Below are 27440 nucleotides of genomic sequence, written 5' to 3'. Positions count from 1 at the left end.
GGTAAATGGAAGCTTCAGGATCTAGAAGCACGTACCACAGTTAGCTTCGTGGTTGAATTTACTACCAACTTGCATTGTGCTTCATGTTACCACGGATAGTCTGGCTCGGGTAGACAAATTGGATAATTTAGAGTCATGAGAAGCATTTCTGCTCTGGTGCCCTTCAAGGTCTAGCATTCTGCACACTGAGGAATTTGTTTAGGACTGTCAACGTCCTCCAGGCAAAAGCCATTTTGCAGAAACACCCTGAGCCTGTGTTCCATGGGAATGGAGACAAGACGACATCTAGTAATAACACAATAAGCTAGACCTCACAGATTTGCAAGAGCAGACAGCTCTCTGGCTTGAAAGAGACATGGACAGAGTGTGCCAGATGATGTTCAGGTGGGCCAGGACCACACTCAGGACCCCATCCATCCTGTAAGGAGTGATGTTCCCAGGAGGGACAGAACAGCAGACCACAAAGACCTGGACTGCTTTTGAAACCTGAATTGCCTTAGGCAAGCCCTGCAGGAAGAGTGGTGAAGAACACAGGTGGGCCGACCAGCTTCCCCTGCCTGAACTTCTTCAGCAGCTACAGTCTATTATAATTTCAATTTTCCTGGATAAGCAAACTCCTAAACTGAACTCCTAAGTAGGGATAGAATGTCAAGCCTAAGAAACAGCCCTTAATCAGAGAATCTGTGAAACTTTAAAGCACCCAGGTGATGTAAAACACCCCCTTCCCTCCCAGATGGCCAAAGCCTGCAAGGAAGCAGTTCTACTCCTGTAACAGTAGCTTGACAAGCCCTCAGGTAAAGTAACCTGTGACTTGCAACCGTTTTTATTTTTCCTCCTGCCACCTGTTCCGCTGGAAACTCTGGGTTACAGTTAAAGCTTGCTCACATTTGCTGGCACATATGACACTGTCCTCAGCAGCTAGAGCCTCTGCTCAGCAAGAGACACAAGTGTGCTTACAAAGAGCCCTGAGGCAGTTCTGTGGCCGCTCACATCACCCCTTCCTTGCTTTTATTTTTGTACTTCGAATCTCACAGCTTTCTGTAAGAAACTACACATGAATAGTTTGTTTCTTGACAGCATCCTCACCCCAGTAATTTGATATACTAGGAAACACCTTGCTAGCTGTGATCTGCAATAAAGCAGCCCACAGCAGCAACAGCTAAGCTGTCCTAACCTATCTTCAGCTTAATGATGCCCTCTTCTTAGGGTCAGATGGATAGTAACAGCACCTGAGCTGATGGGAAAGGGGACGACAGGCCACTTCCAGCATACACTTTCTCCTCCACAATGACAAGGCACCGCCTGCTGAATCAGTGGACTTTGGTGCTTTAAGAGCAGTGAACCAAATAATCCTCTAAGAGGGATTTCCAATTTTCCTTCTTTTGAGCCTGATCCAAACCCCGCTTCAGCTGATAGGAGATTTTGACTATTAAACCCAGAGATCCTTCTGTCCATAGCCCTTTATTAAATCATTTTGTTCTCTTTCAGTACTTGTTGGCTCGTGGACACGTTACACCTTTTGCTGCTAGAAAAGCTCTTTAAGGATCTTCAAACACTGTGACTCCCTGAACACTTCAGTGAGAAGGCAGCATCCATTAAGACTATTTTCTTTTGTATGGGTACAAGTAATTACACTGACATCTGCTGAACTTCTGTCATCGCTCAAACTGTTAATTCTAAGGAACTTCTTCAGCCTGGATGGTCTTTGCAGGGCTGTGCCGAGGCCTGACACCTGTTGCCAGCACTTCTTTCATGAGTCCACAATAGCTCCAACATTGCAGTATGTGTGGCATACACAAATACGTGGGCAAATCTATCCAATGTATTTCCAGCACCTAGTACAGCAGTTATCCCAGCAGAGCAGCATGGATGGTTGGAGAGGCACTCCTCCCACTGCTCCAGTAGAAGATGCTGGAGAAAGGCTGGGGGTTTGCAGCACCTCACACCAGATGAACTCACCAGAAACCTATAGGAGTGTATTTGAAATGTTCCTGAAGAGATTATATGCCAGCATACAACTGGGAAACAGGTCCTGCACTGTGAAACACTGTCCCTGTCTCCAAGGCCATACTACCAAGAGTATTCCTCAGTGGGAGCAAGCAGCACAAGCTAATGAACAGGAGCCTGATCTAAAGCAAATGAAGGAAAGATGTTCCTGAAGAGGAGTTGAGGAGTGCAATCTCTTCCTGGTTCTGGGACCTGCAGAGGGACGCATGAAGGAGCAGGATGGCTTTTGCTTTCTAGCTGGCATTAGCCATCCACCAATCTCCACGCCCTGCCTGGAATCTGCTGCAGCATTCCCAAGGTTTCATAACCATTTATTCCTCCTGCCTGAACAGCAGTACCTGATGCTGCTGACTGAAAGCTACAGCTCTGCTCCACACCCTGCCCTGGGGCAGCAAGTAGAAACACAGGATTCACGCAGGCACCGCCACTGGGAGACCCACATGCTCCATCCCAGCCCTCCTCAGGCCGCAGCTGCCAGCAGCTCTTCCCAGAAATCTTGGATTGACAGAAGAGCCTGAACCCAGCCCAAGGCTTCTGCTTCCAGGAAACTCATGAAAGCGGAGGCAAAGCTTAGCTGGAGTACGGCTGTATGAAAACCCAGACGAACAACCGAAGAACAAGCAGACCTCACTCAATGCATTAAAGCTCAAAGAGCTGTCTTCAAGTCTGAAGCATATCAAATGCACTGAAAACTACTCCTTTGCAAGCTGGCATCGGGGAGCTCTGTATTTACTGTGGCTGATGAGGGAAAAAGATGGGCTGTGCTCACTGCCAGCCCTGACTGTCTGTCTTGGTTTGGGAAATCCAGTCTGGCTCATGCATCAGTACCAGTAATAAAGACAGTGCCAGCCAAATCTTCCCTCCCTTTACATCTGTGCAGGTCCCCCGTGCCAGGCCTGTCCCAAGGGAATACAAGCAAGTTTCCTCCTTGCAGCCAGAACACAACTGTAATTTCTACTCCAAACAGCACTTTCCTCAGGGTGCCTCCCATGCACCTCTTGTGATTGCATCTTGCCAGGAGATTTGTTGGAGAGATCAATATTTTGACTGCACACTAACAAAAAGCCTTCTTATCAGCGGACAGGCACACATGCTGTGGGCTCTGGACAGAGGGCTGGTAAGGTCAAGTTTTGATGCAAAACCCAACAATGCAATTCCAAATCACTGAAGTCGTTACTGCTAATGAAGCATTGTGGCCAAGCTCTTGAACAGCAGGACAAAAGCTCTGCCTCTGTGGGAACAGCAAAAACATGTGGCTTGCCTTAAGGATTATCAGAAGCTGCAAACTGCTGCTCTCATTTCATACTCAGTTTAAATTGAGCAGATCACCTTGGAGGAGTAAAGAGACTGGGATAGACAGCCACAAACACGTGTGCAATGGAGGAGGCTGGCATGCTGGGACAGCCCCAGGCTCCTTGAGCTGCCAGGCACCACCAGCACAGCCACCAGCCTGCCTGCTGCTGGTCAGCCTGCGAGGTCTGAACTGCATTGCTACAATACAGGCAGCAGCCAGCTTGGATAGTATTAAGAAGGTTCAAAGAGACCTGCGTAATAGGCTGCTTTTAATCACTGGGAGCACAGATGATCACCTTCAGAGCAGGCAGGTGTGCAAACTACAGGTCCCCAGGCTGGCTGAGGACAGAGGGAAGCCCCTAGGAGCACAAGGGCCAGCTGCAGCAGAATTAGGGATCAACTCTACCTGATCTGTCTCTGGAAACCTAGAGGATACTTTTCCCTGGAAAATTCAAGCATGTCAGACTTAGGAACCTGCTATCTGCAACAAAGACTGGTATGCTCTGGGGCAAAACAACCTGATGGAAAACATCACTTTCACTTGCTGCACCCCTTAGAGATCTTGTATATTCAGCAAATGCAGGGACAGGTTTCCTCACAGACTGTTTTTTAATAATCTTAACATATGCAAACACCACCACTAACTTCTGAGCAGAGGGAAACAGCTCACAGCATAGAGGCAGAGGGGCTCAAACCAGCAGTGGCTCACAAGACTGGTTTACTGATTATTAAAATGTTTGCAAGAATGTAAAAAGCCCAAATAGCTTTTTTAAGACCGTATCTCAAGGAGGAATGCCTGCCAAGGACTTAGGCAGCTTTGTCTGTAGCAGGCATTTATCAGATGTGGGCATTTCCCAGACCCAGAGCACAGAGGTGGTTGGAAGACAGTGTGAGCACAGAGAAGGGACTGTCTAAGGCAGAGCCATTTGTCACCACCGTGACACATTACCTGGAACAGTTGATTTTGTTAACAAACCAGAAGTTGCATTCAATTTGCCTAACAGAAATCATGCTGAAGCTGCAGCAGAAACAGAGTGGGTGTGCAGAGGAAAGCAGGGGAGTGGCTGTGTTTTGTTCAGCACAGCCCAAGAGCTACCTCAGGCAGGAAGTGTTGATGCTGAGTTACCTCAGACCCTAAAAAGAGAAAGCCTGAAAATGAGAGATGGTGTGGATACAGAGGTGCTGTTGGCCTGGAGGACAGGAACAGCTAAGAAGCTACACAAGGAAACACACAAAATACAGCAGTAGCTTTTATTACAGACTAGTGATAGAAATATAGAAGATAAAGATCTTGTACTGACAAGGCTGAGGACTGATCAATATCAGTGACAAGTGGTACTGTTCAGAAAAAGTAAAAGCTTGTGTTCCCATGCAGTGCGACTGCATAAGACTTGCTGCAAGAATCCCTTTAGCATGAAGGCTGAGCATGCTGCAGTGAACCCCACTGGCCAAAGCCCAGCTACCTGTTAGCACCACAGCTTGTTTCCCCAGTCAGACCACCAAGACACTCCTGGCTCAAAAAGCATCTCCCTTTCGAGTTGCTGCTGCATAGAAGTCTGGTGTGAGCACCTCACAGCAGTGACTGTTCAGCGATATCAGCTCCCAGGTGGGCAAAGATACTTGTGTTTACCCATTCCTAATGTGCCTTTGGCTATGGATCCAGAAGATCAGATTTTTGCTGCATGGAACAAGCATGCACCCAAAATACCAGTTCCAGTCTCCTCCACTTATTCCAGCCACGTCACTGTGCTTTATTTCCTTCCTCAGCACCGTGGGGCAGCAGCAGAGACCTGCAGCACCAGGATGGATTAACTGCTGGCCTGGTTGTGTCTGGGAGCACAGGTGACTGAGCAAAGTCTACAAAGTGCTTGACAGGAAAGAAAAGATGAAGGGCTTGAAAGCAAAAAATTCAGAGGAACAATTTCCCAGGGCAGCAGCAGTGGTGGAGGCAGGTGTGTCAGCACTGCAGTGCTTCACCCAGCCACCTGCTCATACAGTGCCAGCACGGCAGTGCCTTGCAACCACAGCAGGGCACTGCTGGGTCCACACAGCAGTCAGTGCCCAAGCAGCTCCATGGCCAGCACCAAAAGTCAGCCTCATATTGCTGCAAAGGGGTAAAGCACAATGGAGAGGGTGGGGAATCAGGCTCAGGGTGCATCACTTTTTGGGAGGCCTTGCTTTGGTGCACAAACAACTCAAAGTGACTGTGTCTGGGAAACAAAACTCAACACTGACTCAAGTGGCTTTCCATACCAATGCCAGAGCCCAGCTCTATTCACCTTCAAGAGTTCTACTTCATCTTCAACAGAGACAGAGGAAAACTGGCCTGGAAAGCTTCCAGAACAGCTCAGCCCAAGCCAGCAGCTAAGGAGAATCTGGCGTTTGGGAAGTTGACGTTTTACTACAGAGCTCTCCTCCTCAGTACCTACACAATCTCCTCAAGGCTCCTTTAAGACAAATACAGAGCAAACACTGTTCTGTGTCCTTGCCTGACTCGTTTTGAAGTGCTGTATGAAGCATTCTGTTTAAAACTGCATGATGGGCATCAAACATTTTCATGATTCTCAGCTTTGCACGGATGGTTAACAGCAACATCACAGAGCAAACCTGAGACTCCAGTGAAACAGCTTCATGCTAGCAACCATTAATTCACACCTGGTAGGTTTCTGTGAGGAGCAGGCAGCACACCTGGGACAATTCTTCTCAGAGCAAGCCTTCATTAAGCTGGCATTATCAGGGTCCTGGCCATTAGTTCAGCAGGGAGATTACCTCTTGCTGGATGTCAGCAGTGGTACAAGTTAAGATATATGCTCATAAATGGACACATCCAATGCCATTTCAGGAAATATGATGAGAAGTTGCTACATTAAGCACTATTTTACACATATTTTTTCTGGTGAAAATGCACCTTAAAAAGTCTGGGCATTCAGCTATTGTTTGGAGCTATTAAACATGCTGCTCCAAATCTCATTTCTGGCAAGTATCCCAATTAAGCAGGCATACCGTTGATCAGCTTTCTGATCACATGGAATCTGTTCCACTGCTGCATCTGAGATAATGCTTTCTGCTTTGAAGAATTTCACGTGGAGCTAAGAGGAGGCCCCACCCTTCCCATTTAAAGAGAAAAAACACTCTCAGACTGCTTCCACCGGCAGCATCTTTGGGAAATCAAAAGCAGGTGAAAGGGCCATCTCTTGTCTGTCCTGAAATTGGTGCGGAACAAGCCAGGCAGCAGGAATTACAACAAGAGCTCATTTACTCTGAGCTCTGGGAAAGCAGGAAGCGAACAGTCATCGCAGAACCAATTCTTATTTTTCTTCTTTCCCTATGTCTCCCTCATGGCACAATTTAGAAACCAGGGGCCTTTCTCATCAGATAAGGTTACCTCTGAAATGAGAGCACTAACCAGACAAACCAACAGATTCAGTCTCAGAGGCAATTTAAAAGGCAGCAGTGAAACTGTAGTAGGAGAGAACTGGATCTGCAAGATTGCAAAGTGGGAAGATGGGAACTTTCCAAAGAGGAAATCCCAAAGGTATTTTGAATAGCCAGCCAAAGAACCACTGTGAATTCCCCACAGAGGAAAACCCCAAACAGGAAAGGTTTGCTTTCGATGCAGGGCTAGGAAACCAGTGCTACCATTTTGTGGGAATCCAGGATTTCCTTCCTATGCACACGTACTTCAGTGAAAAGCAAACTCCACTAGAAGAGGTGCAAAGACTGCAGCAGATTCAGGATCCAAAGCAACCAACAAATAGCTCATTTTCTCTTCTGCCTCACTTTTCCATCTTTGAAATGGGAAGAATTATCAGCACTGCCCCCATCTGGGGGCTCTGTAGGTGGGACACCAAGAGGCCAAGCACTGCTTCACAAACTTAGAGGCTAGAAGAGTGTATCTCAGGATCTAGTCAGACCTCCTGCATGGCACATCAAGCACACATCGCCCCAGGAAAGACATTCACCCATGACTGAAATGGAAAATTCCTAATTAGGCTCAGAGTTAAAAACATACAGCTTATTGATGTCAGTGATGAAGAGCTACTTCAAAACCTCTGACATTTTCTTAAGATATACTGACAGACCAACACTCAGCAGACGCAAGCCATCCTCTCCCTGGCATAACGTGGTTCTCCAGCCTGAAAACTGGCTTTAACCAATAGTCCACAGTGGGGACAGGCAGTGAAGGCTTCTCCAAAACATCTGTTCGGCAAACAGCTATTTCCCACAGGTTTCCCTTCTTCTGGAAGAGAAATAAATCTTTCCTACTGTTAGCATAAAACAATATTACCAAGAGAAAGAGTGACAGAGCTGTAGCATTAACACAGCTCTTTGTTGGGACGGCTAGAATGAAATTGGTCCCTCTGACACAAGCGTCTGGTTGAAATCCATCTTTCCCAATTTCAGCCCACCAATGCAACGTACCTACTGGCTGCCTGCCACAGGGCAAAGACCTTCAGCAGCATCAGCCCAGCGTAAAACAGCTACCCAAAACAGAACACACTGGAATCAAGCCACTCAGTTTCAGGGATGTACATGAACAGACTCCACCTGGTGCTAAGATGCTCCCACCTGATGACTTGAACTCGCAGTACTCGGTTATCAGAGGAAAGGAGAGCCACAGCTCCAGAAGCAAACAGGAAAGATATCAGGATGAGTGTGAAACCCAACTCGCAGTGACTTACGATTGGCTGTAGCTGCGTGCCTGGTAGCATGAACTGCATTTGCTGGGCAAACATGGCTGCGGCCGTCTTTTGCTGAATCAGGTTGTTGCGTCCATTTATTTCAAGTTGTGTTTTTAAGTGCGGGGGAGGGTGGAGATATTTGCAGTTCTCTCGGGTACACCGGCCCTGAAAAACATAACAGAACACCATTTCAGTGAATGCAAGGCTTGTGGCAGCCAGAGAAATTTAATGATGGGTTGTTTGGGTTACTGTAACGATACAATCAGGCGGAGGCATTTTGGTGGCTACTGCACTACTTTTGTGCTTTTCCTTTAGCAGAACAATACTTAGGTGAAGAGAAGAACAACACGACTCCTGCTGCTGTAACACCAACTGAGCACTGTCAAAGTGAATCCAAAAGTGAAGCTTCGTAACATTAATTAACGTGATTGAAAAGAAAGAAAGAAAAACCCTAAGTCTAAGATAAACATCACTATTTCCAGAAGCTACCAACAACAGTTCCAGAAGCAACATCAAAAATCTCCCTTTTTCCTGTGTGGGTTGTTTTTCCTCTCCCTCCCAACACTAGACCACTTAATTGGCCCTAACAACCAGACAGAGAAACACGTCCCTACCGCTATTCTAGCTGCTCTGGGTAAAATGCAAGGCAACATCTCTGTAAGAGAAGTACCACTGATCTTCAGCATGTATGTAGACTGAGATGCTAAGAACTGGGAGCAACAAGAGCAAGAGTTCAGACAATTCCCTCGTCATGCTTCCACTCATTAAAAGCCACAGTACCTTGCATCACTGACTTCTTTCTTTCCTTCCCCTAAATAAACAGAACTACAAATGAAGCCAGGGGCTCCCAAAAAGCAGAGGCCTGCTCACGTTACAGACCACCTGAAACCATCACTTTCAAAACCATATGAAAATTGTGCTTTGCATAAATAGCGTTTGCAGGCAAACAAAGAAAAATGCAAATAGTTGACTGAGTACAAAAAATGGTAATATATTTAAGAATAATTAATGCTTAGGTTGTTGTGAGATTTTAAAAACCTTTCTCTATGCATTTCATCTTCTAAAAAGATGAACAGAATACAAGAGACATCTTGTGCAATTTATGCATATGTTTTATAAATAACTTTTATGCAAAAATGGTGAGGTTTTTTGGTGTTTTTTTTTTTTTTTTTGATGACAGTAATTCTTCTGTAGCTATTCAGAGCCCCACAAAATGGGGCCAGAACTGAGGGACACAGAACTGCTACATGATGGATAACTAATAATTGTTACTGCAGACAGCAAAGGAACAGGATCATCCATTACCTAGCCCTTGTCCCAGGCATTCTCTCCAAGGGACGGACACTGAGTTCTCAGCCTCAATATAATTAAGTGTGCCTTCAAAACAAACAAAAAAACCAAAGGGCAAATGAGGTAACCCCATGTTCCTGCCTGCTGGCAGAAGAGCAGCATCCCCATAACCAGATCCACGAGGTCACCCTGTCACACAAAGCACCAGACAGGGCACAGCCCCTCTGGGATGGCCCTCAGCCAAACTGAGGATGCTTCCCTGGGGATTTTTAAGATTTGCCTCTGCCAGGACAGGTGGAGTCACTGCACAGGGCTGAGCAACACCACACAATGCCAATGCTGTGCACCACTGGAGAAGCTGCCTTTGAACCACCTCAGCATACCAGGAGAAGCAGCTGCTGCAGGGGAAGAGGGCTGCAGAATGTGGGAGAGGCTGTGTGAAAGAGCATCACTAGAGACAAGCTCCTGTATCTGCTCCTTGGGGATCAGGCAGTTAAACAAGACTCCCGGCTCTCCGCTGTTATTTTTTAAAGGCAAATAATCAAGTGATGGGCTAAACCTTCCTGAGGTTCAGAAGCTTGCATTTGCTCAGTGAGACTCTGCCTTGCTGCTAGAGGAGGTGCTCAGTGGCTTCCAACAACCAAACTGCAAAATAAGAGGCTTTTTCACGCTATTCTTTTTGGCTTCTCTGCAATCCAACAGCACCAGATCCCTAGCAGCGAGTTAATTGCTCAGAGGCCCTGAGGACATGAATCTTCATTGCCAGACGTTCCTTGAAGTGATGGTAAAATGGCACCACACAGACAGCCCAAGACAGCCAGCACTGCTTCGAGGCAAAGAAGAGCATTAAACCAGAAGGAGAAGGAGACTCCTTTGGGATTCAGCTGGTTTGGGTCGTCCTTCCTGCTTCCATGACCAATCCTGCTCACCTTACTCACAGACAGGTGGAACAGCAAAGGCAGGCACGCTGCTTCAAGGTGATGTCACACATCTTGAATTCAGTTGTCTAAGCCAAGTTACTGTAATTCCACTCACGGCTTTCTCCCCACTGACCCACACACACATCGAGGAGCTCACGATGAAGGTGGCATCTCTACAGCAAACAGGAGCCCAGCACACGGGCTCAGAGCACGTCTACTCTGTTCTGGACTGCAGCCTTCCAGGGCTTACACATTAATTCTTCCTGGTTGGAACCTGGCACACAGTGCCCTGAGTTGGGAGAATGCTAATGTATCTACCAGATTTGGAATGGATCTGTGAGATTGTTTCTAGGCTGCAGGAATGAAGGAAATGAAAAATAGCTGCCATTTTAGTGAGCAATACATATAGGGCTGACCTCAGCTTGAGAGGGCTTTGTCATTCCAACTGAAATTTGGCACATCAATGATACCATACACCACAGTTGGTGTTAAACATCGTTCTACTTCATTCTTTCCCTCAAAACAGTTTAAATCCATCGAGGTACTAAAAACAATGCTTTTATTATCAAGAGAACAACATACTTGATAAGGCCTGGTCTGCAGAGCTGTGAGCAGAAAGCAGTGCCCACTGAGTGCTGCTGGTTCCAATGAAGATATGGAATATGCGTTTGTGAGGAACTAAGAGCTGCAGAGATGCTGCTGCAGAGCAAAAGCTGTGAAGTGCAGGCACTGCAGTCATTTGGGCCTCCTATGGCTCCAGGAAGGCTCAATGAATCACCATGTAAATTTGGAAATCACATCTTCAACCCAGCTCCTATTTAGTGTCATTCTGGTTTCATGCATCATCAATTGCTGCATTCCACCATGACTGCTTAGAAGCCAGCATGGAGATGGGTTTCACTCTCCTGCACCACGGCAGATTCTCCATCTGACAACAAACATTAGGAACCAACCGTACAACAGAACAACACAAAATATTCCTGTCCTGGTGACCTCAGTTTAGACCTCCAGCTAAACAACATTCAAAACGCTTCATCAAAAGTAATGGGCACTTCTGAACACCCACACTGGTAGAGGTAATCCCCTCCTCGACATTTCCACCACTATGTCCATAGTTCCCATTACTTCTCAGCAATGCACGAGCTTAACCACACTGATTTCAGCCCAGTGAAAACAGCCAGAAGGACGAAGGAACTGCCATTATTTGCTTCTCAGTACCAACTGCACCACAGCAGGGAAAGCAATGGGGAACTGGTAGCAAAATCTGCTGTGTGGAGAGTGGGCTGGGGACAAATAAGGACAATTCCATTTCATACCTGGAGTGGCCTAGGAATACAGTAAGAGAAAAAAACACGAGTCAGGCTCCAAAGCCTCAGAGGAGTGTTTTTACCACTAAGAGGTGCTCACTGTTTTGATGAAGTGAGAAGCTGCGGCTCCAGCACAAGGACAGTCTCAGCAGCAGCCAGGTTGGCTATGTGCTATGGGAAAGGCAAAGCCCTCAGAGCTTGACCCTGGACACAAAGCAGTGTGCTGAGCTGCTGCGAACACTGCAGCCAGTGCAGTGTAATTGGAGGAGTTTGTTCTGGTGCTGTTATTGCAGCATGAGTATTGATTCGAAGGAGCACACATTACCACCCTGCCCCAGGGTGGCACACGAGCCTCCATCCAAGGAATCACCGCCCAGCAACAGACTGCTGCTGGCCTGGGAACATGCTAAATATAGCCATCTTTTCTGGCTCCTCACAAAATGGAAGGAGTATGAAGGACCGTATTCATCAGCTTCTTTGCCAACTAGAGCCAGGAGGGAAAGGCATATGGACTGCAATTCCCCAGGCTCGAAAGATGGATATTAAAAATAAATCATTAAAGCATTTTCTGAGAGTATCTTCTCTCCTTCCTTCCCACATGCTCCCCCACCCTGACAGTAGGCTGCTGGCATGTGACCGACTCCGTGTTGCCAACCGAAGTCATGCTGTGATGGCGCATACTGTAAATGGTTGGCATCCAACACGAGTTAACGTGACAACAGCTTGCAATGTAAGTAACAAAGGCAGCTGTTTCAAGCATAGCAGCGATGGCAGCACGCTTAAACGCAATAGCAACACCTGTGTTACACCCAGTGTTTGGAGTGCAGTCGGCTGCACCTTGGTCTGCATCCCCACTGTGTGCCTGCGCAGGGCTGGCTGAGCCACCCCTAACATGCTGCACAAGTTCTCCCCTTGCTGGCTGCTGAAATGAGCCAAACCACGCTGCAAAAGCAGAACTTTCAGCACTAACCCAAGGCTGCACTCGCATTTACACCCATGCCATAAGGCAGTTTGTTACAAGCCTTTAATCAAGGATGCCGGTGAGGGGTTCCAGAGCACACCCGTCTCTGGTTTTAATGACTGCACTGCATGTCCTGTCAATCACCAGTAATTCTCATGTGAAAACCTTTAAGTTAATGCTGTTTTTCACACACTAGAGGCTGTAGTAGTCCTGGGCCCTGACTGTGCTGTCTTCTCCACAGACATTGATGACATGTGCAATGACTGACAGCAAAACGAATGAAAAGAGATGAGGCAGGAAAGGATTTCCATGTTTTGCACAAAACCAGGCACCAAAACACAGCTTGACTACATAACTTCTCTCTGCATGAAGCAGCAGATTTCCCTCCCCAGAGGAGCTCAGTGAGGAGGCACATGGAGATGCGCGGTGCTGCTTACTCAGAGCTCTGGCTGCAGCACGAAGCACTGCCTTCACCCACTCCACACGTGCACAGAGCCTTCTCCTGGCTGCAGAGCCCAGCACAGCTGTCATACATTACGTGCAACACGGCCTCAGCCATCTAGCATGAGCTGCTGCATGCTGAGGGCAGACAAGGACCAGGCAACACAACTGGCCATAGTGTGTAAGTTATCAGGGGGCAGTGGGAGCCAGCATGAGGGAGCTCAGGGCTTCAGCCCGTGTCCATGCAACACACTCTGCTCTAGGTCCGTCCTTACTGGTCTCTGCTCTTTAAGAGGACAGGGACATGGTGCTCTGTCCAAGCTTCAAATCTTCTGCCCATCCTTAAGGAGTTGTGGATTCAAAGTTATCCTCCCAAGAAAGCAAATGTTGAGGATATTTGGAATTCTGTCCATCCACCACCCCCAACTCAAGCGCTTCGTGCCCTCTACAACTTGTCCCTAAGTAACTGGTACCAAGGGCCAGCACTCAACATGCTTACTGCACCCTGTGACTCATGTTGCTGTCTTCAATGCTGTGCCACATTCCTACATTCCTCCTCCCAAAACAGGTACAGAGCTGTGCTTGAAGAAGTCTGTCCATCTCACTGCCGGAGCAAAACGCCCAGCAAACATCAAGTAGAATGGAAAGAGCAAGTTCCCGAGCACAAATGGAGAACAAAGAAGGCTGTAGCAGACAAGTCAGCATGATCATTAGTGACTGCCATCTCCCAGACAGGTGTTCATGCAGCCAAGCTGTCACTCTCTGCAGTTGAAAGAAGAGCTCTGTACATACCTTATCTGTAAGTCCTTTCTATTGACTAATGAAATGTTAAAGTTATGCTGCCAACTGAGTCAGTGTAAAGTACAACCTTGCCACCTCCCTACAATATTGACCCTGGCACAGTACATCACATAGCTTCCGCTTAACCACGATGCATTTTTGCTTGTAGTGCTGGAGCAGCCCACTTTTCTGAAACAGGTTTTGAGATATTATCTACAAAACACTGCTCCTCACTCGTGCGTTCCTATGGAGGGCTGTTAGCCCACTTACAAGGATCCTAAAAAGCTGGTCAAGAGGACTTAGAGAAGTGAGAGACCATCCTCAGGCCCACACAGATCAGCTTCACCTATTTTCCCCAAACCTACTATTCTCCAGGCAAGGGACATCAGCACATTGCTCCCCTTGCAGCTGTAAAGCTGCTCCTGATTCCCAATTCCAGCACTTCCCCTTTTGCAAGTGAAGTTCTAAACTTCTTACCTCACCTTAGAGGGCCAGAACAGCAATTATTCCTTTCCTCTTGGAGGAAATGCTCATGCTTAAAGGCTGCAGTCCCATTTACTCCCTTCCTCAAACCTCTCTGCTCCAGGTGATGCAAACCATGCTCTTTCAACTCCATGAGCATGCTTTCATCCTCTCATTAGGAGCTTCTCCAGCCATCCTGAGGTGTGTGCACGTACAGGGAACAGAGCTCCATCTCAGCCCTTGCCAACACTGTGCAGATAGTAGGATTTTTCCCACGTGCCCTGCAGATGACGCTGCCATTTATACATCCCTGCATGACATTTCATTTCAACAGTTTTGACTGACTTCAACAAGCTTCTATCATGCAGCTGATGGTTTTGCTTATAATTTTGTACTGTTTTGATTGAACTTGAAACTTCAACTCCTCAAGATGATTTTTCCAACTTGCTGAGATTATCCACCACTCCCTACCCAGATCCCTAGGGTGCCTGTAGTTCCTCCCAAGCTCAGAGCACCCTACAAATTTAACAAGCATGCTCTCTATTCCATCTTTCAGGCAACCAGTTAAAAATTAGATAAAAAAAAAAAGTGACACACAAACTGAACCATCTTGCCAAGAGCATCCTTCCAGACTGCCACTGAACTCTCTGTAGTCTTCCAAGGAGCTGTGGACTGTCACACAAGTCTCTCCTATGCTTTTATCCCTGTCTTGTTCGGAAACAATCTGTGCCACATCAAAGACTTTCAAATGAACACCAGCACTCCTTCTTCCATGCCTCTTTAAAATAATCCATCTCAGAGACATTCCAGTTCTACTGCTCCCTCTGCTCCTCCGGTCATTGTTGCAGGGATGGATGCTGGAGAGTTGGTGATTTGCATCCCTCCTGGATCAGGGCTCAACCAGACACTTGTATGGAATGTTTGGTACAAAGCAGCCAATGGTCTGACATGACTTGTACTACAGTTCAGTAGACAATTGCACCTGTAGTTGGTTGTTGATTCCCACCCCCTCCTATTCTTTTCCACATGCTGGTATAACCTTGACATTTTCCAAATGTGGGTATGACATCCATCTACAGAAAGCCCCAAGACTACTGTCAAGACGTGGATCTCTGTTCTGAACAGAACATAGCTGAAAAAGCACAATACATCTTTTAGTCAGAACTACCAGATGGCAATCAACTATGGGAAGGAGAGCAACGTGGATTTCCTAATGTACAGAAGCTTCAAAGCATATGGATAAAAATGCTGGAGTTGTGGTTGAGCTGGTAACCCCCAGGTACAGATGACAGAGGTCTTGTCAAATGCATACCCTAACTACAAATAAGTACAGTTCATAAATACATAATTTGCTGGAAATATAATTCAAGTAGGCCTAAGAAACATAAACCACTGTTCTGCAGCATCTATAGGACGAGCTCTGCCTGACTTGTTTGAACTTCCCACCACTTGGGCTCAACAAGCCATCCCCCTGAGTTTGTGCAAGCAGTTTAGAAGAAAACTGCTAAAACCACCCCAAGTGGTGTTCTGTCCTAACTGAGCTCCACCTGCAGCAGTCAGATTTTGCACGGAATAATCAGACCAAAGCCAGACCCTTCTCAAGCTCCTGGCCTTGTATGGCTCAGAAGAATGCTACAAACAGGAGAGCTGATATTGTACATCACCACGTTACTCACTTCAGCCTCACAAAGCTGGTGCCAGGGTGTCTAAGCACACTGAAGCTGCAGCTCAGAGCTCTGCAGCAGTCACCAGCACAGACACTGCTCGGATGAAGAGAGCTGTGGCTTCTGCTGGGTCTCAGAGGGCCAGCCAGACCTGCCCTCAGCCTGCCCTCCCTGCAGAAAGGAACACTGCCTTTCCTACACGTTGTTTGAAGAGGCATTACCTACAGAGGAGTGAGAGCTCTCAAATTCCCTCATACATCCCCACAGCTGCAGTGGAAAAGCCTGTAGATCTGTCACAAGCTCCCAGCACTACCAAGACAGCCCAGCTTGTCACTGAAACAGCGACTGAATTTCCATCAGCTTCAATGAACACCAGGTCGAGCCCTTTCAGAAAAAGCCTAGGTTTGATTTTGACTGAAACGAGCGAACCCTGACGCTCTGCATGATTTCAAATGAAAGCAGGGGACACCTGGCAGCTCTGACAAGAGCCGTGGGTCTTTTTGAAGCAAAACCTCAAAGCAAAGCTCAGTGGCATGTGTGAGCAGAAGGGAGCTAGAAGGCCCTCCAGGCAAACCCAGGAGCCACATTTTCCACAGCGAAATGATGCTGGTCCTGCTCTGCCCAGTTCTCTCCTTACAGCTGTGAGCAGAGCACTGAGGGCCCACCAGGAGGTGAACAGGATTTGGGCTTCATAACAATTCTGATCCTCTGTAGCCTTAAAAAAAAAAAAAAAAAAGAAAGAAAGAAAGAAAAAGAAAAAAAAGGCAGATCAAGCAAATACAATCACTTCAGTCCAGTGAGGCTCTTCTTGTCCAGTGAATAAGAAAAATGCAGAAGGAATGGGAAACAGACAAAAATCCCTGGCTCTAGCACATTGGCACCATTCATCAGCCTCCCTGTCTCACCCTTGTGACTGCTCTGCTGGGTTATTTTTGCTTTGCAGAGAGATGGAAGGAAGGCCAGGAGGAACAAAAACATCAGCATCGTTTTTTGCAAGTACATCTGAGTCCAAACAAAAGCCATCAAGGGGACAGCTCAGGGGACCAACACTGCAGTGCGTTCCCCAGCCTGACACTGGCAAGCAAGCTGCCTCTAGCAGCCTGACACACAACTGAGCTGATGGGGCTATGGTCAAGCACTTAAGAGTACAGCTGGGCAGGCTCCATCATCAGGCACCGTGTGACAAATAGCAGCACTTTGCTCCAACAGGGAACATTCTTCCCACCCTGCAGCAGAAACAGTGTGGTAGCTAAACGATTTCACCAGTCCATTTTATTTTTAAAGCGAGGCACAAAGCTTTTTGTGAGTAAAATCACGTAAAGAGCCAAACGTTAGAATTAAAACACTGGAAGCAATTGGCTGTATGGTGTGGTCAAATCCTATGTCAACTCTGGCCCTTTCAAACAGCGTGCTTGAAACTACACAACACCTGGACCTGGGGCTCCTCCAGAGCAGAGGCATTCTGCTGGGATGCAGACACGAATATCTAGGACTCCTGAACAAATCTGCAGCCTCAAAACGTTTGTCAAGCTTGTTTTTGTTACACAGCTCAAACCAGAACACAAGAGGAAAAAGCAAACACAGCAACATTTCTGCATCATCATACCCTTTTTAGCATCACCTTCACCACTGACAGGTACTCAGAGCTATCACCAAGCTCTTCTTTGAGCCAATGAGCTCTACAGGCAAACCCAGCTCCATGCAGACAAGCTTGTTAGCATGGAACCCATGTATTTCACTGGGTACCATCACCCTGGCAATTTTTTTTTTAAATTTTAATTAGAAACAGAGTGACATGCCTTCACTGTATTCTGTCAGACCCCAAATAGCCACAGGCACCAGCTGAGCTCCCATTCACCTGCCTATTAGGAAAGCTGAGAGCTGCTGTGAGCGAAGTTTACTTTTGCACATTGCTGAATACAGCAATGTTCTGCTGCATTTCCCCAGGACAGCACAAAGAGGTCATGGCTGTCCTGCTTTCACGCAGGATTTTCATTCCAAGCTGTTTGTTATACTGTTCTGAGTTTGTAAGAACTTCAAGTTATTTTGTTGAGGAAAAGCCCTGTAGCTCCTTCATTATATTTTTACATCTTGACAACTCTTTCCAGCTCTGTTCTCCTGCCAAGCTCTCTCCATTCGGGCCAATGGCATGCTCTGCTATGCTCAATGAAAAACGTGTATTGATTTTATGGTTCTTGGTTTGTGGAACATTTCTGCTCCCTCCAAGCAATGGACAGCGATTAACAAGCCCAAAAAAATATATACTGAGAAAGCACAGCACTGGCAAAGTATATTTTTTATGAACTGCAGAGTCAAAGAGCAAAAAAAAAAAACAAGTTTATCGGAGAGATTACTATTTGCATTGCACAATAAGCTCATTCCTCAAGAGGAATAAGGAGTTTGTTCTGTTTTTTAATGCATCCGCCAATACATTTTGATTAGGTTATATTTTGTGAGCAGCAGCAATCTGCACCACCACACACTTGGAATGAGGCTAACACAGAAGCACCATCAGCTCAAAGTTCTGACCTGACCATTCCTAACCTCTTCCAGGTGTTCTTCTGTTCAGGTTCAGGAATGTTAAAAGCATAATGAAGTACACTTCTTTAACACAGTACCAAACAGGGCTTTCTCCAGGCAAAACAAGCTTTTACAGACATCCCTTATCCTGGAACAGTCCAAACAACTGATCAATAACAATTATGAAAGAAGGCACTTAGCAGCCAGTAAAGAGAACAAGTTTAGAAGCATGTTTAGCCCTAGGATGGCTGCATGCATTTAGTTCAGGGCACAAAACAGGTGACATCCTGCAGTGTTAATGTTTCTAGAGGCGAATGTTTCTGTGCAGGGTTTATTCAAAACCAAAGAAATCAATTCTACTACAAGATGGCATTCCATTGATTTACAGAAACTATGCCAGTCTCTGGGATAACACAACTATAGCATTAAAAACAACCTCCCCCCCCACACACAAAGCCCCAGATCCTTCTAATATGCCTCCCACCTTTTGTCTCCTGCTCTGTCACTTCAGATTGCTACCAAACCAGGGCAGCTTTTGAAAATACCAGGTGTAGTTTCTCCTGTGCCTTAAACCACTTTTTCATTGCAAATCCCATAATCCAATTCTACAACTTTCACTGGCTGACTGAATCCGTCAAGGTCATAAGGAAAGTTGATGCTTCTGACCTTCCTTTACCTACAGCATCTGTTAAATATTACAATTGAAGCAGTCAAACCACACGTAGACAGGACTAAGCAAAGTACATTAAAGCCCAGGAGAATAAATGTTAAAGCACTGTGCTCATGAATACAAATATGGGCTGTGTGACCACCCCTGTCTGCCTCACTCCTGGCGTTTGCACAAGGGAAAAGACAAACACAGGAGCACAGAGACTGACAGCTGCACGGCCAAAGCCCAGTGCTTTCTCCTGTCTGTGGAGAGCAAAGCGATGCTCAGAAGGCCTGGCTTCCCCTGTGCTTTAGATATTTTAAAAATGAAACTAAGAAAAACAAAACAAAGAGTTTATTCGCAAGAACTTGGCAGAAAAACTTACCATCTGAGTACTAGCCCAATTTTTGTTTGTGTTGCTGCAAGCAAAAGCTTAATGGGCATAAACAGATTCCTGGTTTAAAAAAAAATAATAATAATAATGAAAAAAAATGAATTCCATCTGGGCTGACAATTCACAGGGAGAATCCTCAGCCTGGAAAAACAGCTCGGCAGGATGGGCTCAGCCTCAGCTGAAGAGGGGCTGCCAGGGGACACCCGCTGCCTAGGGTGGCTGCAGGGGAGCGGACAGACAAGGCAGAAGGCTGTCACCCTTCTGGGTATCAGAGCCTTTGGTTAAAGCAAGCAAACAAACAAACAAATAAAAAGCATGCCAAACTTCCGATTTCACACCCATGATGTAACAAACTTGCTGCTGGGCAAGGGACTAAAGGCGCTGCTGCCAAAATGCACCTTCAGGACTGCTCCTCCAGCCTGCTCAGCTGGGGAGGCAAGGACCGCACTGCCCTCCCCTAAGCAGGAGGCAGCAAGGCTTGAAAGGGAAGGAAGGGGGAAAAAAAAAAAAAAGAAAAATAACAAAGGGAACAAAAAATAAAACCTGCCTTGCCCCAGGCAAATATTTCACCTTGGCTAGCATGTTCTTTTAGTATGTTCTTTATTCTTTATTACAGCCAGTAACGTATGCACATTTCAGTCGCAAGGGATTTTTCTCTTAAGGAAACCCCTTCAGATGCGCTCTTTAAGAAGTGCCTAGCACTAGAAAGCAGATACATAACCAATCTCTGCTCAAATCTCAAGTGAAAGGAAGGTAAAGGCAGTGTAAATATTTGCTAAGAGTGCAGGGCAGGGCCCACAGCAGCAGCGGAGCGCACAGGCTACAGCAACAGCAGGACAGGTCTTTCACAGGCACCAATTTGCCCACGAAGGTTAGGAGCAAAGGGCTCACAATGCCAAAGACAATGCCAGGCCATTTCTGTGGGCAAAGAAAAAATTTAGCAACACCACACTGCAAACTATGGGACATATTTAAGTGCAGGACACGTGTGCTAGTCACAAGCACCACCCAGGCAGTCAGTCTTTAGGGACAGCATGCCAAATTCGGTGCCAACATCTGAAAACTTGTTAATTTATGATGAATTCATCAGAACAGCCTCAGCCAGAAAAAAAAAAACACCAAAAAACACATCTTAATGATCTGTCCTAATTACAACACTCCTCCCAGACTCTCATTCCACCCCAGCCCGTTATCCAGAGCCTGATGAGGGTCTGTGTGGATCCACACTCCCCACCTTGCTCAGGCAAAGCAGATCTGTGCTTTGCTTCCCCACTGACAGACCCTTCCCAGGCAGCACAGAGCAAACAGCAGCCCGCTCCAGGAGCTGTTCTGCTCCACCTGTACTGCACACAAACCCACAGAACAGCTCTGGAAATGAACTGCCCAAAGACAGCAAAATCTAACAACGTTTGTTTTCTCCAAGCAGTGCCAGGAATAGGGACTAACACATAATGTATTTCATAGAACCCACCATTTCAGGCACAGAAAGGTTAATTCCACGTAGCTGCTAATTAGCTCCATTCCCCACCCTGTAAGGAGAGCTGCAAGACAGGACACAGAGACTGAATCTCATTCTGGAAATGCAACCACTTTTTTCCTGCAGGATGCAGCTTCTACCCTGCCAAAAATTCCGACCTAAATTCTCCTCTGAGTGGCACTGGTACAAGCCTGGAATAACACTGCTCAGTAACAGAGCAGCTAAGAGGGAAATATGCTGCAGATATGTGCGTGTCTGCCCATTCCAGCAGAACAACAGGAAAGGAACAGATCAGGGCTTCCATTTGGTTTGCTTTGGTATTTGGAGTTTTTGTTTTTAATAGCTGTTAGACTTGTGTCTTTAGGTTCAGAATACTAAGAAAAGTCAAGAGAGGTAGAAATAACGAAAGCACACACAGACACCTGCTTGTTCAGGCTTCAGTCACTAAAATCAAACTGCTCAAAGTACTGTGGGATTTTTCAGCCCTTACCAACCTGCTTTCCAAACTCCTGCCCTCAGTTTCCACTCTGAGCCGCTTAGCCTTGTCCCAGTCACCCACACAATGCAGGCTGCCTGATGCTCAGACTTGTGCAGACACGGAGGAATGCAAGGATTTGCTTTCTAATAGAAACCAGCCTTTAAAAGCTATCTTGACAATATGATGCTGGCAGACACACGACCTCATGCATTCTGCTTCTGCCACCAACAAGAGAGACCTTCAGACACAGCACAATCCTTTCTTAAAAGGGCAGCAAGAAAAAGCCCTTTCACGGCCCTGATCAGGACCAGCCAAGATGACAGTCAGCTCTGAGGCAAACATCCATTTGCGTTGAAGCAAGATGGGTCCATCCCGGATCTGTCAAGGAGAGATTTTTCTGCAAGGAAGCATGACCTTTCCTGAGGACATCTGCAGCCTCTCTGGCCACGTGGGAGGAGTAGCTGCAAAGAAGCTCCAGTGTCATTAGCAAGCCTGGAATGCAGCACAGCCGGTGCCTACGTCAGCGAACACCCGGCTGGAAAAAACGCTCTCGCTCCTTACACTGATAGATGGGCTTTGATGGAGCCCAGGCAGAAATCCCATACAAGCTTGGGTAAGCTTCTCTGATTGAAAGAATGAATATTTAAAAAAAAAAAAAAGTACTAAAACTTTTCCCCTGTCTTTGGGCTGCTCGTGGTCAGGTTACATTCTAAAAGGATGCTTAAAAACTATTCTCCCAGAATTAGCACTATCAAGACACCAAAAATCATCTTCATCGGTGTTTCCATCCTAGTTAATGTAAGCTCTCTCCTGTGTGAGCACTTCTGAAGATTTTACATTATCGCACAAAGAAACAAAGCAATAAAAATCCCCTTAATTCAATCTGTGCTGCATCACACAGGGCCACAGCAGGGAGCTTTGGCTGTAGGGTTACACGCAGTGATGGCACAGCTCAGGGCCCTGCTCCAAGCACTACCTAGAGACAGAACAAGATGCCCAAAGTTTTCACACTAAATACATAAAACTTGATGAAAACCAAAATCCATACGGCTGGGGGGAGCCTTCATCACCCCGCAGCTCTGCCACATGAAGATTCCCTTTCTCCACGTCTCACTGCATGTAGGAAGGTACAGCATGGAGCTGCTTGCTACCATTCTTTTTAAGTCATCTCCTCCAGATTACTGATCCTCCACAACCACGAGGCTGTGAGAGCGTGGGGGGAAAAGCATCCAGTTCAGATCGACTGCATTTTCTATATAAGCAATTGAATTCAGCCTGCAGGTTACACACACAGGCTCCGCAGGAGACCACTTCTGCACTTTTCTTACCCCTCAAAGACTTGCTAACTCAGGCACAATCTGCCTGCCTCCAGCTGAGCCCCTCCTTGCTGAATTGCTGCAGAGCAGTGCTTCCTGAGCTCCTGCCTCCCCACAGCAGACAGATTTCTCTTCCCATCCCTTTCAGCTGCATCACCAGCTGAAAGCAACCCAATCCTTATATGCCTCTCAGCCCCCAAGGCACTTTTTCCCTGAGCTCTCACGAGCCGTTTGAGTGGGCTCCGGTGACAGCAATGTGACAGGAAACTGGTGGTGAAGCAGTGCTGGTGCTGTGGGATCGTCTCCTCCCTCCACCAGCTCATTCTGGCCCTGCTGGCATGCCCATACCCAGTCTCCCCAATCCCACTGGGACGTGTGGGAGCCCTGAGGGGCTGCCCCCCCTTCCTGAAGCAGCCCCCACCACCCTCCCTCCCAGCACACTTCAGCCATTCCTGTTGTACTTCCATCAGCCCTGACAGCTCCCTGGCTCCAAGCACCTCTGAGTCACACCGCCTGCTCGCCTCGCTCCAGCTCCTACACTGAGTGCTACAGGGGCCTTACAAGCAACACGACTGACAGAGCAGGGAACCAAGGTCTGCAGGGAGCTAACCGTGATGATCACTGCTTATCTCCAAGCGTACTGAATGCTCTGAGAAACAGAAGCGACCACAGGTGCAACAGAAAGAGAGAGGCAGAAGAGACTCATCAGGCTGCTTTGTCCAGTCCCCATTGATAAAACCACCCACTGGTAGAGATGGAGGGTGTGGGGACTAACAAGCCCAGAGGGATGGAGGAAACAGTGCAGAAAGTAGATGGAGAAACAGGGCTTTGGAACAGGGCTGCAAAAGTCTCATGACACAGGAGCAAGATTGGGAAGAGCTCCTGCAAAAAGTGCCAGGTGCATTTTTAATACCTGCCTCGGGAAGAAGTAACATCACATCCAAAGATGTCCAACCCAGCAAGGCTTCTGCTTCATCCTGCCAGACTTCTTCAGCCCTGCCAGCACTGGGTACCCGCAGTGCCACAGGGAAGGGAAGCCAGGACCACACAGGATCGGGTGGAAATTAATTATAAAAACAAAACTGAACGCATGCTCTGATCCTGCAGAAACAGACAGCAGGAGGAAGATGCTGGTCAGCAGCACTGGGCAGCGCAGTCAGGATTACATGCTGAGGTTTTGTTTTCATGCTCTGCTCAGCTGTGGCAGGGGCTCTTTAAGGGCCTAATCTCCGTGTGATCGTTCCCAGCACCAGCCCTAAGGATAATGTCTGGAATGAAGATCTCAAGGCTGTGCTCCCAGGCAGACTGGCTGCAGCTTCCAGTGGCCACATTGCCCTGGCCATCTCCTCCCAGGGAAAGCAGTTCTCCAAGTACTTTCCCTAATGTCCCTCAATACAGCTGGGCTGTGCAGATCACAGAGAGCTGCTTTCTCATTTAAAGCAGGAGAAAGCAGACAAAGTTAAAGCATCACCATCTGATCTAATGGCACAAACCCCCCATTGCAGCCAGGGTAGGCACTGATGGGCAGAGGTGTGGACACCACTAATGCAACCCAGATGATCCTCACACTCCCGCCTGACAAAACCCAGTGAACACCACTAATGGATCACCAAAGAACTTGGCAATGCCTCTGGTATCACAGCCTTCCTGTAGGGCTAGCTAACCCGGTCCTGGGTTCCCAATCTTGGGACTGGTACTGCAAGCAGAATTTGTTCACCACCACTCAGTAGTGCTCTGTGGATTTAGCCAAGTGTTGGGGTCAACAGCCTCCCTGCAGATGTGTCAGGATGGCACTGGGTGCTTCTCTCTGTTGTGCAGACACATGAACACGCAGAAGTGGCTTGTTTTAAACGTACACATTCCACTACTGCAAGAGAAAAGCTTCTCCCCTAGCACACAGACTGCCACCTCTCAAACAAGGTCAGGCACTGATCTCCTCCCCCACTGCCAATGACCTTATTAGCACTGATCATGGTTCTAATAATATCCTGCATTGTAAGCAGACCATCTGCTGTAACATTTCACTACAAACTTCAGGAATTGCAAGTGTGCTTGGTTTGAGTACACTCACTTTTCAGCAAGCCAATTTTCCCCCTCAAGAGCACACCTTCCCCACGGCTTTAAGCTAAATGTTGCAGAAAGGCACCTCTAGATCACAGCTTTCCAGCTCAGAGCTCAAGCACACTGCAGGGACCAGCGCAGACATGCCACGATGCCAGCTCCAGGCAGGAGTAAAGATGCAGAGGTTAAAACTCACCAGCCCAGAATCACAGCCTTAAGCTCTCCTGGCGATGAGGGGGCACCAAAACCCAACATGAGCCAAACACTGAGCACTGTTCTGAGCCAGATGTCAAGTGTTAAGGCTTCTGAGAGCAGAGATCATCATTCCTATTGCCATGTACTCTCTACTGTGTGGACAGTAACAAGGTTTTACCACATGAGCATATTAGCTATAGTCAAGCAGAGTATTTTTTGCCTTCTATCAAAAGAGAGAAGGCTTTCACAACAGCCAGGTTTGTTTGCAGAGGAATTATCCATGTTTAATAGCTATTCATTCAGAAGGAGCCAGGTTTTGACATGCTTCCTCAGTTCGGACATCTGCCTAAGACACACAGAGTCTTGATACTACAGTAGCTCAGCTCCAGTCAGTCTTCAAAGTCTTCTTTTCTTTGCATTGCTCCCAAGGGGTCAAGAAGTGCAATTAGGCACAGACTGGCATTGCAACACTTTAAAGCAGCCTGAATGCTGGTTTTCCAAATCCTTGGCTTTTCCTCTGACCAGAAGACTGTCCTTAGAGATTGCAGGAGAGACTGAATGGGACGGGAAAAGGTCACTGCCTGGTCTCACTGTTTTATGAACAGCAATAAACAACATTAATGAACGCAAGACTGCTTGCGTGGAGAAACATTCATCCAAATGCCTCAAAGCATTTATTTTAATGCCAGCATAACAATATTTATAGGGGCAGATTTTCAAAGAGCTCAGCTCCTCACTTGGAAATCTAACCGCTTATTTAAATATTCTGTGGGAGATGTCAGACGATGGGCTCTCCAGAAAACCTGGCACATCTTGTTTATATTTGTTTCATATCTTCCAAACGGCTCAATTACATAAATGCACATTGCTGCACCCTTTCAGATGGGTGAACCAAGCGGCAGAATGCTATTCTCAGCAAAGGGATTACACCAAGCTGATGCAGTGCTGCTGAAGAAATCGGTGACTCTGCACAAGCTCATGGAGTCATTCTCCTTGAAGAACCTTCCATCCTCTTCCCCCCAGCCAAGCTCACCAGGTTAACGCAATCAAGAGCAAGAGAGGTGGCGAGGCAGCTTTGCTGATGCAGCAGGGAGGGAGGAGACAGTGCTCCAGTGTTTCTCCATGTTGATGAGGCTCCTGTCTCTCTATGGGAACAGGAACTTGCAGGCTTGGGACCTTTACTGCAATCCCCTTGTCAGTGGTATGGATCAGGGCTGGAAGAAGCAAAGCTTGAGCTCTGGGTAAGATCCCATGTGGATTTGGCAATGCCACAGCCTGCAACACAGCACACGTAGAGGTGTCAGAGCTCACCATACCAACACACCCCACCGTACTCCCTTGGCCAACTGCTGGCTCTGACTCACAGCCACACAAGGGTAAGCTTTAGAGCTGCCAGAGCTTGCCAGCCAGGCTTCTGGTACACAGGAAACCCCTGGGGCTTGCAGAGCACAGCATTGCATTTGCACTGGGTCACAGGCACCGAGCTTGTACCTGCACATCCAAGCAGGTTTGGCAGTACCACGAGTTCCAGGTGCGTGTGCTGAGCATGTGCAAGGAGAGCAGCTCTCCCCAACTGGAAAGCCAGAGGTGACAGACGGAACTGCAGACAGCTCTTTCCCCTGGAGAAAGGCAGGGAGGACCAATTCCCTCTCCCAAAACCTGACTCAACAGCTCACACTTCAGCACAAGTTCTTCACTTTCCACATTAATTCTAAAGAGCTTCGAGCCAGATTTGCTGTTTCGCAGAACTGGAACCTCAGTCCAGAGGGCTTTGCCCTTGAAAAGGGGAAGTGAGCCCTGGGAGCAGGAGCTGGCATGCCTCGGCCCGTGCAACATTGCAATATGCCCATAAAAGGTTTCAAAATGTATCTGCTTAAGTGGACGCAGTTAACTCAGAAGGGTTTAGAATCACATCCCAAAAGAATTTCTCTCTTGCTTTTTTAGGCAACTGAGCAGCAGTCAGCACTTTACCATCATCTTCCCAACCAGAAAACCAAGGTTACTCTTGGCTGATATTAATAATGTAAATGCTGTTGGATTCGCCTTTTGGGACGGCGGTTTGCTCACACCATAGGGACACAAGCAGGGCAATCCAAACTGCAGACAGGCAGAGGCTCTGCATTGCCAGGGCTGCTGGACAAGGAGAGGAGAGCTTGGCAGGGAGATCCCACTGCTGAATCTGCTTGGCCTCTCTCCCCTCAGAGGCTGCCTCCAACGCGTGGTCTCAGCACAAGTTTGTGGCCAATGATTTGCTTTCCAACGTGATCTTTTAGAACATTTCTACAAAACCAGGGCTGTCCCACTCAGACCTGCTCAGATCCCAAGCTCAAATTCAGCCCCTAAGGGACACTGCTCTCCTCCTAGCCTCACAGAGGCAGTAATCCAGGGCAGAGAGGCAAGGGCACAGCTCAGGACAGCAGCCTTCCAGCCATCACAGCGGTTCCACAACACACATCAGTCATGTTCCTCTGTCAGAAGCAGAGTCCTTCAAGTAGAAGTGACTGCTTTAAGAGAAATACATTAACAACAGTTCTTACAAATAA

General features: G+C 47.3%; 1 protein-coding gene across 18 annotated transcripts in view; it reads right to left on the bottom strand.

Annotated features, from left to right (window-relative positions):
• The window catches only part of MBNL3 (muscleblind like splicing regulator 3), an 82549-nt gene that overhangs the window by 19062 nt on the left and 36047 nt on the right, over positions 1–27440 (bottom strand). For all 18 annotated transcript variants that reach the window (XR_004167049.2, XR_004167048.2, XR_004167047.2 and 15 more), the window contains one exon: positions 7983–8147. Coding sequence is in view for 15 of the 18 variants with exons in the window: in XM_090150360.1 (XP_090006486.1) it covers positions 7983–8147 (165 nt within the window). In the remaining 3 variants the exon portion in view is untranslated. The remainder of the gene's footprint in view (positions 1–7982; positions 8148–27440) is intronic.

This window comes from Phasianus colchicus, chromosome 14 (genome assembly GCF_987193195.1).
Source record: "Phasianus colchicus chromosome 14, bPhaCol1.hap1.1, whole genome shotgun sequence".
NCBI classification, from domain to species: Eukaryota; Metazoa; Chordata; class Aves; order Galliformes; family Phasianidae; genus Phasianus; species Phasianus colchicus.
This window is presented reverse-complemented; position numbering and strand designations above follow the sequence as displayed.